This window comes from Serinus canaria, chromosome 4, assembly GCF_022539315.1.
Source record: "Serinus canaria isolate serCan28SL12 chromosome 4, serCan2020, whole genome shotgun sequence".
NCBI lineage: Eukaryota > Metazoa > Chordata > Aves > Passeriformes > Fringillidae > Serinus > Serinus canaria.
The window spans coordinates 12627880-12643656 of record NC_066317.1 but is presented as its reverse complement, the minus strand read 5'-3'; the positions used below and the strand labels follow the sequence as shown (position 1 = coordinate 12643656).

Genomic DNA, 15777 nt, shown 5'->3' with positions numbered 1-15777 from the left:
TAGATATAACCAACAGGAGTAAGAAATAAAGTCAATGTAAATTCAATAATGAATGAAGAACAGAAAATTTAAAGAAGAATAAATCACTGAAAATAACAACAACAACAAAAAAGGAACTTAGTGAGGTATCTTATGCAACATCACCATGTGATTTACTTACCCCATTGTTTCCTCATTCTCTACTGCTGGCCAGTGTCAACTTCTACAGTATGAGTAACACATTCTTAATACAAATTGTCCTCCTGCTACCTGAATGCTTTAATACTTCATAATGAGATCAATTAAACTGATTTCTGGTGTTGCCATTTTGGTGAACGTGTCAGAGTGTGAGTGTGTGTGTGGGTGTGCGTTAGGGTGGTTTATTTGTTGGTTTGTTAGTCATTGACATTTTCTTTAAAGAAGAGAAAAGCACTAAGATCTCTTGCTTTGGGGGCAAGATGGCCCATCTTATTAGAACAGGGTCACATACATTCAAAGGCTGGGGTATAAATAGCTTAAAGGTCCCAGATACAAAGGTTAGGTCTGTGTTTCATGTTTTGTACCTTACATTGTGGCAAAAAGTACTTTAAGACAAGCCAATCTTCAAAATATATTTCACAAAGTTTTGTTGTCATTTTGAACCATTAAAACACATTTCTGTTCATTTTGAGTCTCATTAAAATTTAAATTCAAGTTGTTTCACTCTGGGAGTGTCTCCCAGTTAAACTTGAAAAAAAAATTAATTTACAGACTACCTAGAACTTTAAAGAACAAGCAAATCTATGTAAAACAAGATGTTCATCTTATGAGCTAGCAAGGAGAAAAAGAGGCATAGGGAAGGTCTTATCAGTCTCTAATACTACTTTGAGAGATAGTTATAGCAGTAAAATGTCCATCTCTTCTCCCAAATAACTTGCCAAAAGGCAAGAGGAAACTGCCTCAAGTTGAACCAGGGCAAGTTTAGATTTGATATTTGGAAAAAAATTCACTAAAAGGGTTATCAAGCATTGGAACAGGCTGTCCTTGGATGGAGTTGAGTCGTCATTCCTAGGGGTCTTTAAAAGATGTGTAGATGTGGCACTGAAGGACATGGTTTAGTGGTTGATTAGTAGTGCCAAATTTACAGTTAGACCTGATCTTAAAAGCATTTTCCAACCTAAATGATCCTATGTTTCTAAATTAATCATGGTATTATTTCATCATTTACTTTAAAGCTCCACATCAAATGAAACATGAAGTTAAGGTATGACATTCAACAACTAAATTTTAAGTTCACTTAATAAAAGCATAAAAATAGAGTTTTTCTAATGATGATAATGCAACCTGTCAGCCTATCAACCAAAAGGTTGCTTCAACACATAAAATATAAACATGAACTGATACCTCTATATTAACTGCTGCCACGACAAAAACATCCAACAACATCCAGAGAGAATGTTGTATGTCCTGGAGAACATCAGCAAGTTAAGTCATTATTTGGTCAGATGTTGACACCTTATCCTCCTCTCAGTGAAGTGAAGGAAGAAAGAAGTAGATTAAAATGGAAATACAAAAGCAAGGAAGGTATCTGAAGGGAACTATTTTGGGGAACACTGGTGTGGGGCAGGCAGAGAAGATGAAAGAAAAGAAGAAGAAAAAAAAGCAAAGGTCATACCTGTCAAAAGAATCTGTTGCTACCTTGTAGAGGTAAATAAAAAGTTTGCTGCAGTGCCTTAGAGTAGGTGACACAGCATCCAGGGATATTAGGTCATCATCCAAAAGCCTTTGAAACAGTTGTGTATTTGAAGGGAAGACATTCAAGGGACTTATTTTCCTCAAGTCTGAGAAGCAGCCAAGTAATCGAACAGCATCTGCCAGTTTTTCATACTGGATCTCTGTCTTGAAGAAGTGAGAGTTGGCTGGCTCGTAGCGCATTGCTGCAGTCAATGTGCAGAACACAGTGTGAAGCAGTTCAAACACTTGGTTCTGGTTTACTTTTTCCCAGCCATTCTTAGGTGGTGAGCACAAAGATCTTTCCATGGCAACAAGTAAAGATGTGACGTACACAAATCCACCAACTTTCCTAAAAACAGTTCTTGTGCGGTGGCTCTCTCTCAGCACCAAGAGTAGGGCCTGTGGACAAAACAACCAATCAAAACAGGGAAACAAGAGCAACAAAAATCAGCAGCATTACAAACAGCCTGGGAAAAGGTAGGAACGTTTTTGTTAACAAAACATTGTTGTGCTAGTAAAATCCTCATGTCACGTGTCAGAACTTGGTAATGCATGAAATCTCTGAAGATCAATTTTTACTAATATTAGGGGGCAAAGTAGAACATTGACCCTTATTTAGAAATAAGAAATTACCTCCAACAGAAAAGACCTGACCAAGCCCAGAATGGAACCCAAAATTCCCAATTCTCTTAGTGACCAGGTAGAGAATATCTCTGTTAGAAAGGAATCTTCTCTGCCATCACACTTCACAAACAATTTCAAACAAGAGAAGGCAAATGACTTCTTTCAGCAATGAAAATTCTAAACTTTGAAGCATCCCAACAGTCTCCTAGAAATCAACAATGTGGAAGCACCTGGCAGCTATGAATCCACAATGGAACTCAAATATAACAACTCAGTTGGCAAATTCAGGCAGTAAAAAATAGCCAAATATGCCCACTTATTTTTACCTTTCCTGTATAAATATCTGAATTGAGACTGAGACTTTATTGTAAGAGTTTCTTCTCAAAAGTAAGCCACAGACAGAAACAAAAGTGGATAAAACCTTACTTGCTAAACAAATAAATGCAAAGCCAAGGTATAAACAGCAGAAAATACATGAACTTAGGTACTAGAGAATAATACTCATTATCTGTGAAATCAAGGGTGGAGAAGCCCCTCCATACAGCCAAAACCAAACAAAAATGATACCTGTCATGCGAAGTTTGACCCACGTGTGAATGTAGAAGAAAAAATCTCCCAACAGAAAGCATCATAAACAACAGAAAAATGTTACTGATACAGAGAAATAGGCCAGGGGGAATTTCCCACGACCGAAAGCTTACTTCTTCAGAATCAATCTGCTTTTTCAAAGCACTCAAGAAGACGGGTAGTGAAATAGCAGGACTGTCATTCCTCTAAAGGCACTATCTCCTTTCTTGACAAACTTGACCAAACACCAAGAGACACATCACCACACTGTTCTGAGCTGTCAGTTCTATAACCAAAACTATTGAGAACAGCATCAATGGAGGACAAGTTCAACAGGTCAAGGGAAAGATACAAATCCTGATTTTCTGTTAAATCCTCTGGGGAACTCCAATATCTTTCCTTTCCCTGTAAGTATGGTGAATAATGCATGCTCAAAATTTACTGAAGACCTTCACAGTCATTACACAGTAAATTAATAGTTTTATTACTAGCTTTCCTTTCTGTCTTTTGGGATAATATGAAGCTGTTCATCTGCCAGAGAAATACTACAGCTCCTTTGGACAGAAATTAATCTAGATGTCTGAGTTCTCTTCTTTAAGACTCATTTGCTTTCTACTATTTGCCTCAGCTTTTCTACCCTAAAATAAATCAGTATTCTGTCAATTTAGAAAATTGTCAATTTAGCTACTCTGAGGAGAAATTGTAGGTCTAGATTAGCAAACGAAACACCTAATACGACAGGAAACAGACAAGAGCTTTCTTGCTTCTTCCTCCACTACCAGCCTTACTTTCTTACTCTTCCACTATTTTGCTTAGGCAAGCAAGTTCTTCGTTTTATCTTCTACTATGATCATTACAATTTGCATTTATATTAATTATTTCAGCATTCATAGATACAAATTGGTAAAATAAGATGCCACAGAAAATGCAAGCCAGAGTTGAAAATAAATGTATGTTACTTGCTTGCTTTTTTTTCCATATGTATTCCCATTATTTTTAACTCAGTAAGACCCTACCAGGGAAAATTATCATAACTGCAGCACCTCATTTTCTACGCACAAACATGATAACGCTAAAGACATATTCACTAGCCTACATGTCCAGTTCTGAAGCCTACCATGGATAGATGGTAGAAAGGAAAAATAAAAACAGGGATCAAATATATGTATTTCAACTCCAGAGAAAATCTACATACTACCTAAACATCACCCATCCAATCCAGCTCAATCCAATGCCCTTCTCAGTGTTTTCTCTCAAGGAACAACACCTTAGGAGCAAGAGTGCTGAAGAAGAACCCTTCACCTACCCTTAGGATGTCAGTTTTGAGCTGCAGTTCCATGAGTGGGGCCGAGTGCATCAGCCCCAGCAGGGTGCCCATGTCATCCTCTCCACTGGGTGACAACACCAGCTGCTGGATGATCATCAAGGCATGCTGGCGGCACTGCGGATACTTCACAATGTTGTGCACGCACCTGGCACCACCAAACTCCCTGAAAATGCCTGCTCAGAAAGAGGGTGGCAGAGTAAGCACTTTAAGACTAAGCAAAATACAGGCAGCAGCAAATAATGACAACAAAAAAAACAGCAAAGGTGTTAATTTTCATTTCTACAGAATGAAGGGCAGAGTTTTAGCTCTATGGATGTGTAATGACTTACTACTATTTTTCCTCCTCTAACACAAACAAAAATAGAACTTCAATGTCTTCTGACAAAATTTTTCACTAAAGGCATTGTGTACAAGGATGGACGTCAGTTTTAAGAATTTCCTCAATAATTCTGTTTCTCCAGTAGCAGTTACTCTTTCCATGCTAGAGGTCAAAGAGTCTCAGGATGAAATAAAAATGTACCAAATCCTCCATGTTTTGTGAAGACCATATACTGTTCTGGTTCAGGGTAGTGTTATCTTACATTTAGTAACGAACTAAATGCAATACGAACTGAAAATATGACTGGGATGTTTCCGGACACAAGCACTGGTTGAGAAGTGCTTCAGTCTATCCACATCATTTGTAAGACTCTGCAGAAGATTTTTTGTGGCAAGACCTACCCCTATAGAGATTAAGCGTAAGTCAAACAGTGTTTTTCAAATTTCCTGGCTACTGCGATAACCAAAAATTGTATGAAAATTGATTCTGAAAGCATTACAAACCCCAAAGTGGAATATATATGGCATATATAATGTATGTTTAGTACAGTGTCAGCACCTAGAGCATTGCTCTATGTTAATTACTGAAGATGAAAACTGACTGGGGAAATGGATCAATGCTGCATTACTGAATCAAAAGGGATAATTTTCCATGTGACAATAAACTCAAAGAGCAGTTTAAATGACCAAGTTCAGGATTAACAAGTTGATTCCCTCTAATACACACACACACACACACACACACACACACACACAGAGACATGAATTCCACTATCCATTTCCTGCCTCCTGCTTTCTCTGATGTCCTTTGGATCAGAGATGGATTCAGTGCAAAAGGAGAGACCTCAGACCTTGAGAAAGATGAGTTTGTTGCACTCCTTCACAAGTAAAGCCTATCTCCTTCGAGGTCAGGTTTTTTCATGGAGACTGGGAGATAACATTTTATGTTTCTCCCACTCTTAGTGTAGGTTCTTAACTATCCGGTGGACCTGCGTGGGTCCAGATATCCAAATTTCCTGTTGAAATGTAGTTGGCAGTTCTGCAATACTCTGGACAGCTTATCAGAGAGACTGGTTTAAGATCAGAAACCAAGCACTGAGTGTGGTATGAATCACTGCAAGGCTCTGCCTAGTTATGCTTCTGTGATGACCTATAACCTCTGCTGGCCTCTGGATACAGTGCCACTGCACTCACATTCCAGTACAGACAGCAGCCAAACTTTTTGAGAAATAGTTTCTCAGCTCCACCTGTAGGCTCTGTACTACTCCTGAACCAGGAGAGCAACTGATGAAATGAGGCCCATGAACTCTCCAAGATTCCTCTGAAACATCATCTGTGGCATGATCCCAAAGTGCCGACGACTTTTACACAGTCCAACAGCTGTTTCTCCAGTGATTCAGAGATTAAATCTGTTCTGAGAAGCAGCAAGGAGGTCCTGATGGCTGATTGATGCTTCCCAGGTGAGGTCAGGAACACTATCTAACAGCAGCCAAGGGGTTGTCGCAAGGCAGGTGGGTGCTACCACGGTCTCAAAATCACTAAGTCTTGGTTAATGAAGCATAATACAAAACTGCCTGATTTACAAAAGGACAATTGTAACAGAGCCCTGTTTGTATATACTGACTGGGAATAACTCTTTAATATAAATGAAAAAACATCTTTAACTAAAGATACAGGCATTACATTAAGTAGACATGACACTGTGAACACTGAACTACATTTCTAATTATGCACTTAAATTTTTGAATATCCAAACAGCCTTACAAGCACTACCATGAATTATTATAGACCTGTTGAAGAGTGATGGGGTCTGGTGCTTGCCTTCAAGTAAACAATACCAAAGAAATTTAAGTTAAACAATACCTTGTTCTCCTTATTTTATGCACTCTAGGCTGTGTTGTCTATTCTCGTTGCTAGGAAAACTTGGCCAGAGAGAGCATGTATTTCAGCATATTTGAATACTGGCCTAAAGATAGAAAGTCAAGTCATGATTTTCTTTATACATATCTTGACAACAATCTCCTCACTCACCTGCATTTGTGTTTGATCCTTGTAGTAGTACTGTCAGGGTCTCCATAACCAATAAAGCCAGCTGCTTTTGGTCCTCAAATGAATTGTTTCTTGAATCCACTACAAAAAATTTCAGAATCTAAAGTCATAGAAAATATCACTCTTTTCAAAGATGTTTCTTAATACTTTCCACCAACACTTTTATTTTCTTTGCTTCCCCAGAGACCATGCAGCCTCACCATTTTCCAAAGCAAGCTGCGATTTAGTCTACACATGCATTCCTGGGAAAGCTTAACTATGAATCATATGAAAAGTTAACTTTATAAAGACAAGAATTTAAACTGAGGTTTAAGAGCACTGTGAGCTCCGCTGTGAGTGGCTGATATTGCAGCTATTGTTTCTTTGAGCCACAATACTACACCAGTTGAAGATTAACTGCATCTGCTCTTGTTCAGTTTTCAGTACCTGAAAAGAGAAATTCTGCACAAAACCCACAAAACTACACTCACATAATTAGGGCAAACGTGCTGATTGCTTAACAGATGTAGCAGACCAACACTGCAACTGGCATAGTACACACAGAGAAACACTCCAGGAAAAACAGTGGGATTTTAGTTATTTTAAATTACTCTAATAAAAAGTAAACCCCAACCCAAGGACATGTGCACCCAGGTAGCACCCTGATTAGATGACAATTTCATCCATTTATTTACAGGAACATAAGAACTGTTGTGTTTTCCAACAGAGTTGAGGTGAATAAAGCTTCCTAAGTAACCTACAGCTATCACTCACTAATGAAGCTTCATACAATTAAACCCAGGTGAAACATCCAGCAGTTATAGTTAAAAATTAAGTGTCATTGATGCACACAAGCTTAACTGCAGTTTGAATGAAGAATGTAAAAAAAACCTGTCTGCCTGTGCATGTAGGCTCCTGTGGCAAATGGCAGAGCCTGCTTTGGAGGCCTAGCAGCTGGAGGTTATCTGAGATGCTCCAGTCTGGAGACAACTCATCTTCATTTATTTTTATTTTAATGCTTAGAAAAATGTAGACCCAGCTTATAAAAAAGTCTCCTATTAAGAGCTCAGATATGCACTCTATAGTATTTTCTCAAATCTGGGGCTAAACATGAAATTACAAAGTACCTTTTCTTAAGAAGAACATTGATGGTATGCATTGCCCCTGTACTTTTTTCACATTAAGTAACAAATATTGAACCAGTACATCAAAAAATCATTTAGAAAGCAAAATATGAGCTCGTACTACTTTGCATTTATACAGTATCATTCATTAAGGTTAGCCTCGAGCTTCTCTCAAGAAACTGAGAGAAGCAATTCCAGTGAGCTTTTAAGATGGCACAGCAGTCCTCAACAGAATTCAGCCCTTGAAATACATGTTCAGACTCTCTCATTTCTCCTAAATGCAACACTCCACTATTTCCAGCCAAAAAAGACAAGTATTAGAAAAATGGAAATGGACACACTACCTTGATCATTCAGTGCCTGAGTGGGATCTTTCAAAAGGGCTGCATATTTATGAAGAAGATTTACCATCACCTCCAGAAGCCCCACTTCCCTGAAGACATCCTTAAAGATGTAATCATGACGACTGAACTTCAAGAGTGTCTTCATGGCAATGATGCTACACTGAAAAGAAGTGCTGGATTTTAAAAGGATGCTCACACTGATCAGCTCTTTACAGGGTATGTAATTCAAGCTGAAGACAACCAATTCCAGCATCTCAAAGTATTTGGTCTGCACTTCTGGAAGTTTAGGAATTTTCTCTGCAAACTGAGACAACGTGTGCTGCGATTCCAAAATGAAGTAGTTGGCACTGTCCGCCATATAAATATTCGTGATGGCATCAAGGATGATTTGTGCTAGATAGTTGGTTTTTGCTCTCAAAAATGCATTCTGGAGGACAGAAAATGCTTGAATATTCCTCACGCTATGACCTAAATCAGGAAACAAAGTGGGATGGGAGGAAAAAGGAAAGAGAAAGTTCTTAATAATCATAAACAAGTAATACCATTATTAATAATGATCCATGCATTTTAATAAGTAGGAATAAAATAACAATGTATGATGTCACTTTTCTTTAAAAAGTAATTACAATTAACTTCAAAAAAGCCTCTGCACATCCACTTACACTGCAAATTCCACAACCTACTATTTTTAGGATGGCGTCTTAATATATATTTGGTAGTAAGAGTTTATGTAAGCAGCTAAAGATGCTGATCAAAGATAATTTCTTTAAACTAGATAAGTACACTGATTTAGTGTTAAAACGTACATGGGGTACAGTCCCAGAGACAAAACAAAACCTGCTCATGACATACGCACACCATAGGAGAACTTTACGTTCTGTGTTCCATAATGCAGAACACAGCCCTTGCAGCTGGGAATAAAAAAAGCTTTGGTAGGGTCCAGTACTATTAACAATTATGGAATTAAAAGACAGGGAAAGAGCTGTGAAGCATAAAGTAGCTATAATATTAGCACACAAATATCTCACAGCTTTAAAGCTCAGTCACATTTCTTCTTGTAAGTACCTTCAAGCTTGATTGATATCTCATTCACTTAGCTAAAGAATGTATCATTTATGAGCGTGCCCCAAAATTTTCTATGAGCAGATATTATTCTTATTCTACTCAAAAGATGCCTTAAATTCAACTTTTTAAACTTCTGTAGGAATAGTACAAGACACAGTGGATGGATCCCATGATACATAAAACAACTAATGGTAAAATATAACTAACAAAATACACGATCAAGAGTGAAAACTTTAAAGACAATCTAAACAAAGCATTTAGGATGTTTTAACAACAAAATCTTATTTTATTTTTTCCAAAAAAGGTATATGCAAACTGTTAACCTGATTTGAAAACCCTTTCATAAACAAAAAATTTTTATTTATTATGTATTCTCTATGGCACACTACTCTCTTCATTTTCGTAAACTAAGTTGTCCAACTGAACAATAAATTCAATTATCTTCATGCCTAGCCTTCCCACCTTCCATTTCAGCATTTCTCCAGAAGGCAAGAGAAAATTCCTTTGTAAAAGAACATTGGAACAATTTCACATCTGGAAGAATATTAGTTACATTATAACACAGTTGTTCCTAAAAGGACTTATTTACATGCTTTCTTTACTATGAAAATGTTCAAATGAGGGGATTTAGAGCTTCTTAAATGTGACAGGAACATAATAGTGTCAGATACAACTATTAATATTCTGACTTAGTACCACCAGTTGTTCCAGGCAATCAAGTAGATTTATAAATTATTTTTGATTATTAGGAGGACCTCTGAAGAAACCAAATTCTAACCTGCTTTTCAGAGTTCAAGAACTAAAACGATTTAAATGAAAATAATTGAGAAATTAGTAAATTGAGAAAACAGAGTCTTCATAAAAAGACAATTTGCCAACATTCTGAAAAACAGGTAAAAAGAATAGAGATGTCCTGACAAACACCACAAAGTTAAAGAACTCTTTTGCAGATTGCAACAGACCATGGTTCTCTCATAATATTGTATCAGAAAAACTGATTAACCTAAAAAAACTTATATTATTATCAAAACATGGAGAAATTAAACTCTGAGTGTTCACCTTTTTTCTCTATTTAGTGCAAAAGAAAAACAATTCCTAAGAACAATGAACTCTCTCCATACCAGAGAAAGGAAGTCACTGTCCAAGGAACCTAGGATGTATATTCATTAGTCTATAAATTTGTAAATGCAATCCTAGAATAAGCTTTTCTTGTGCAGTGGTATATTTCATAAAAGTTCAACAAAGTAGCTCCACAGTCACTATTAAATTCCAAACTCCTTAGTTACATACAAGACTAACCTGAATTTTACGTTTATGCACAGGATATGAAACATAAGTTTATTTTTATACAACCCTTTCTCCCCCAAGACTTCCTCAACCTTATCTCCAAATTGTAATTGACTGTGGTTTCAAGCACACCACAAATATTATCATTCTGATCACACTGGTGATGAAATAACACATTTCAGCTCACAAGTTACATTTGCCTGAGCTGACAAAAGCTAACAGAAAGCAAAGTGCAGTAGGGGAAGGATTTAAAAACAAAACAAAACAAAAAAAAAACCCACCAAAACAAAAAAAACCAACCAAAAAAAAAAAACCCACAAAAAAAAAAAATAAAGCCAGCACATCAGCCTGTCATATCAATTTAGTAAGAGAGCAGCTTAAAACACTATACATCAAATCATTGCATCTCTCCAATAAGATAATCTCTGTAAATCTCCACATAGAACAGCTCTGCAAGCTCTGCAGTGAAGAGGCTGGACCTGTCCTCAAAGACAAAAGGCTTAAAGCTTTCTTCTCTGGATACCAACCCCAAAATAAAGTATTTGAGACCAAAATAACTGAGTATTTGATACACAATCTTAGGTAAAGAACCCAGACTCAGTTGCAAAGGGTTTGTGCAATACACAGCTGCTCTGTATCTTGTCACTTGCACTTAGAACAACAAAAAAGCAAAACAGAGAGAGAAAGCAGACTCACCTTTGCCTGCCGGCTGTGGGACTGCAAATCCAGGTAGCAGGAAAGGTACTCCAGTGGTAACACCAGCTGGCTTTAGTTCATTGACACCGTATGTTGTTAAGGAAGTTATCAAATTAACTAAGTCCTTCAAAGCGTCCTTGGATTCAGCTTCTTTTGCCTGTTCTAATCTAAAGAAAATATAATAGGATCAAGTTAGCAGCACTAGTTTATCTGAACTCAAATCACTTCAGTAAGGTCTGTTTTATTCTTTCAGTTTAGAGACAGTTTTACTGCCTGATTCCTGCAATATTTTCCATGTCCATATGTCATACCATTAGGTTAGTCAAACATTGGACTTAAAAGAGCCAATAGTTATTTGCCATAGGAATTTACCTCATAAATCTCTCCTTGAACTCAACAGTCAGCTGAGAGACATGAAAAATTACATTAAGAATCCTCTCACAGACATGAAGATACTGTATAGGAAAGTACATGGAGAGTCTGTAATTAAATAGATCTGTAATTAACTTGCTAGACTACATCTGCCACTTTGAGAGTGAATATTTTGTGCTAATGAAATGGTATCTTGGTAAAGGCCTAGCACTCACAAGCACAGGATGAAGCACGCTCACTAGAACTACAAACTCCTACCACCTTTGAACACAAGAGAATGGAAATGTTAACATCCCATTCCAACCAATTGTTTACTGAGAGGAACACACCATCAGAACAAACCCTAAAAACTGACTCTAACTGAATCCTAACACCATCCTCATTATCTTGCTACTTCACCACAAATAACACCATGTTTAATTATTTTCTAACTCTGTAGATCTCAGGAGTAAACCGGGGTCCACATTCTTCTATAGACTCAGGCAGTGCAAGCTCTGTTTTGCTTCTTGCTGACAAACAATTGTGGGAGCCCTTTACAAGCAGCTCATTCTGTATCCTCCATCTTCTTCTCAGTCAGACGTGGCTGAGGTGGGAACCTCCTTCAAACAAGAACCTCCTGCAAACAGTCACTACAGAAGCACGGAGCACAGCTATTATCATTCTTCTAATCCTCCACATGCCCTGCCCTTTCACATCATCCAGATGAAATTACTAAAGTGCTCCTCTTGCCCTCACAGATCTGCAATTTCTTACTTAGCCACCTTCTTCACACATCCTTCTGCTTTTCCAGCTCCAAAGCCTTTCCTCTTTGCAGCTTGAGACCCAGTGTCCAGATTTCATACCCTCACATGACAGTTATCATCATAAAAGCGCGCCAGAGTGAACAAGTCTCTGTGGGTAGGTTTGAGCCAAAACAGGGAGAATACATCACTGTGGTCCATCACTGACCAATGCATGGGCTCATTCAAGATCACTGCTTTTTGAAAGGAACTATTTTCTCCTAGAAAGCCCCCTCAGGAAGAAATGAGGATAACACATTCCTATGCTATTAACCTTTACTGATGTCACCTGATGATCCCAAGTGTCCTCCTTTTCCAATGAGACATGCAAATCCCTAGTCTTCCTACACATTTGGCAGGGACCCCCCATTCTTTGATCTAAGGATATGCAAACTTAGGGGAGAATTTGTTTAAAACACTTGATCTACAGAGAATCACTTTTGTACCTCGATATGTAACATGACAGCATGTTCCCCTCTTATTTCCCCAAAACTCTGGCTGACAGCTTCTGGAAAACATTTGAATCACACTACTTTGAATTAATGCATTAGTGAATATAACGTACTCCAAAACTCCAATTATAGAACAAGAAAAATAACAATTCCTTAACAGGTGCTTTAGCTTTTGTGGCACCAAAGGTAACTTATGAGTAATTTTAAGTGTGATTAACAATGTCCAATGCTATGTCTATGTCTGGTATCCATTTAAAACAAACAAAAATCCCTCTCAGAAGTATACAATGCAGTGGAAAATTTAGTTCAACTATCTGGGTGCCAAACCTCAGCATACTAACACCAAAAATAGGAAGATAACAACATTAGCAGTTCTCAGTAATGATGCTTAAGCATCTTTGACCCAAATATACTTCATAAGGTGTACACTTTTAGTTACCCAGTATGTACCTTGGATTCGTAAAATATATATATTTTACAATAGCAGCAGCTAAGCACTATTCTTCAGAACTTCATGTTCAAACAAAGCAACATAGACTGCCCATAGATTTTACTCAAATAAAGCAATACACGCTCTTTTTTTTCTCAGTCAGAAAATAAAGAAGTTTCTTTCATGAAAAGAAAATAGAGATCACGGATAAATCAGATACCAAAGGTTTTTTGGGCAGGCATTGGCATTAGCATATTTTTTAATGCATTAGCAGCTTAGAAGTACTTTTAATTAGGAAAAAAAAACATATTCCCTCATAGGTTTCGCCTCATTTACGTATGGGATTTTTCACTATGACAGCACGATAATACAATAATTATAGAATTATTTAGGTTGGAAAAGACCTTCAAGATCATTGAGTCCAGCTGTTAACCCAACACAGCCAAGGCCACCACTAAACCATTCTCTTAGACAAAACAAAACAAAACAAACACCAACCACTCAAAATGCACTAGTTCCAGCCAAAATTTTATGTTCTGGATCCTCTCTAAATACTTAGTACCAGTTTTTTTTAGGCAACTGCTATCTTTCCAAAGCAAGAAACACTTAGTAATAAACCAGTACTAAAGAACAAAAAGTTCAACGATGTAGTTTAATAAATGGAGAGAAACACAGAATTTAATGTTTTAGTCTTAATATCTTCATTCCATAATGATCTATAATCACTTATTTGTTTAAACCTATTATCTATTCTTTATTAAGAAACTTTTTTTGAAAAATTCTCAGTGATCTGTCTGCATTTCTTCAAGAACTTTTGCCTACCTGAGGAGGAGGTCACAGAGGAAGTTGTATCCTTGCCATATCCTAAAATCATCCAACAACGTTTGGGATACATCACTGGAGTCTTTGAGAAAACAAGAAAGTCCAGCAAACATCTCAACTATTTCTAGGGGAGAAAGGTCATCAGACTGCTGCATGTTCTGGACACATGTGGACAAACATTCCTTTTCTGAAAAGAATTGCAATGGAGAAATTTAGAATTTTACTTACATTAACAACAGCAAGAGGCATAACCAACACACAAAACACAGCAATAAAGTAACTTATTCAAGTATCTCTTGTCACAGAACACTTAACACTACTTGAGGATGAGAAGGATTCTCAAATGGCTTTGGATCAGAACCTTAACTTCTTTTTGCCAATCTCTTCCTCCCTTTTACAACCTTTACTCTTGTAAGGAGGAAACTGTGTAGATAAATACTGATTTTTACCTGAAAAGTCTGACAGGATAACTCAACACAATAAAAAGACAAATATGGCAATTGTAAGTAATTCTAAACCATATTTTTTTCTTTTAAAACATAAAGTTATACAAAGCACTGACTTGAAGTGTTATTAAAACTATACATATAAACCTTTACACCATGTCATCTTATTCCTTCTCTGGTTGGCATTTCATTGGATGGCATCAAAGAGACATAGTTGCCTTGCCCTGCATAATTCTCATATTCCATCAGTTCATTAGGTCAGTAACAAACTTTTCTCAAATCTATAGTGAGATTTTAAGTTGCACTCTGTTTTAAAGATGCTCCCTTCCATTATTTGCTATTTTAACTTTGCAGCATGCACAACACAAGCACAAATCCTTCCAGCTAGACTGATAAAATTTTCCAGAGGTTAAATCAGAGCATGAGAGCGTGAAAGGATGATCCTTTGCATATAATGAAATATCTTAAATTTTTCCTGAATATAAGCTGAGCCTTGTGACAGATGATACCTCTTCAGTCAGGTTCCCTTTTTAATCAAAAAAAAGAGGCAATGCTGACTGGTTTTCTTTTTAAAACTCCATTTCACTTTTTAAAGAACCTAGAGTATCTTTTCACATGCCAGCTTTCTTCCTCTATGGATCAAGCCCATAGAGAAGTAATAATGGTAGCAACTGCAACATGCTAAGTGACAGTCAAAATTTGATTTATGTTCTTTTTTGCACTTAATAACAGCTTCACACATATACATACACCTTCTACACTCACCAAAAGCCCACCAGAAGCCTATCACCTTGTAAGTCCTATCTAAAAACACTCAACTGGTGACTGGGCTGTGCTTTGAGTAATACTGTACATTCACATCTTTTTGACTGAAACTGGAAACACACTGCTAGCACAAGAAAAAAAACAGACTGAAATTTTCTATTAAATATGTGGGAGCAGGATGATGTATTCAATAAACCATCAATATAGACCCTTGTAGCTACTTGCTTCTCAGGGTGTGAGCAACCCAAAATTGTGGGTTTCTTCTTTTCCAGTAGGTGTACTGCTAAAATGCATAAGGATGTTAGTTCACTCCAACAGTCAGTCCAATTTAAAAACTACAAATGCTTCCCATGTTGCCCCTCAGTCTAAAGGCCTTAAATATAATACTAGAAACATATTTAATCAGATTTCTTACCTCAAGTCCTGCATACCTAACCACCCATATGGTTTTCAATTAATGCAAAAAGAATAATTTGTATGCAAAGCTGCTTCCAGGCAGCTAATATCCTCTCCAACACTGGTCTTCATTTGCAAGTTGTTGTCAACCAGCTTGGCACCTCCCTCTTTACCAGCTCCTTGCAAAGATAGATGGCGACTAAAGCACTACTTTCATTAGCGACCAAAATGAGCTACAATGTA

General features: G+C 37.2%; 1 protein-coding gene across 6 annotated transcripts in view; it reads right to left on the bottom strand.

Moving 5' to 3' along the window:
- The window catches only part of WDFY3 (WD repeat and FYVE domain containing 3), a 155452-nt gene that overhangs the window by 69040 nt on the left and 70635 nt on the right, over window positions 1-15777 (bottom strand). For all 6 annotated transcript variants that reach the window (XM_050973456.1, XM_050973452.1, XM_050973457.1 and 3 more), the window contains 6 exons: window positions 13928-14114; window positions 11073-11239; window positions 8025-8492; window positions 6560-6658; window positions 4190-4383; window positions 1634-2091 (listed from right to left, as the gene is read on the bottom strand). In XM_050973456.1, the coding sequence (XP_050829413.1) occupies window positions 1634-2091; window positions 4190-4383; window positions 6560-6658; window positions 8025-8492; window positions 11073-11239; window positions 13928-14114 (1573 nt within the window). The remainder of the gene's footprint in view (window positions 1-1633; window positions 2092-4189; window positions 4384-6559; window positions 6659-8024; window positions 8493-11072; window positions 11240-13927; window positions 14115-15777) is intronic.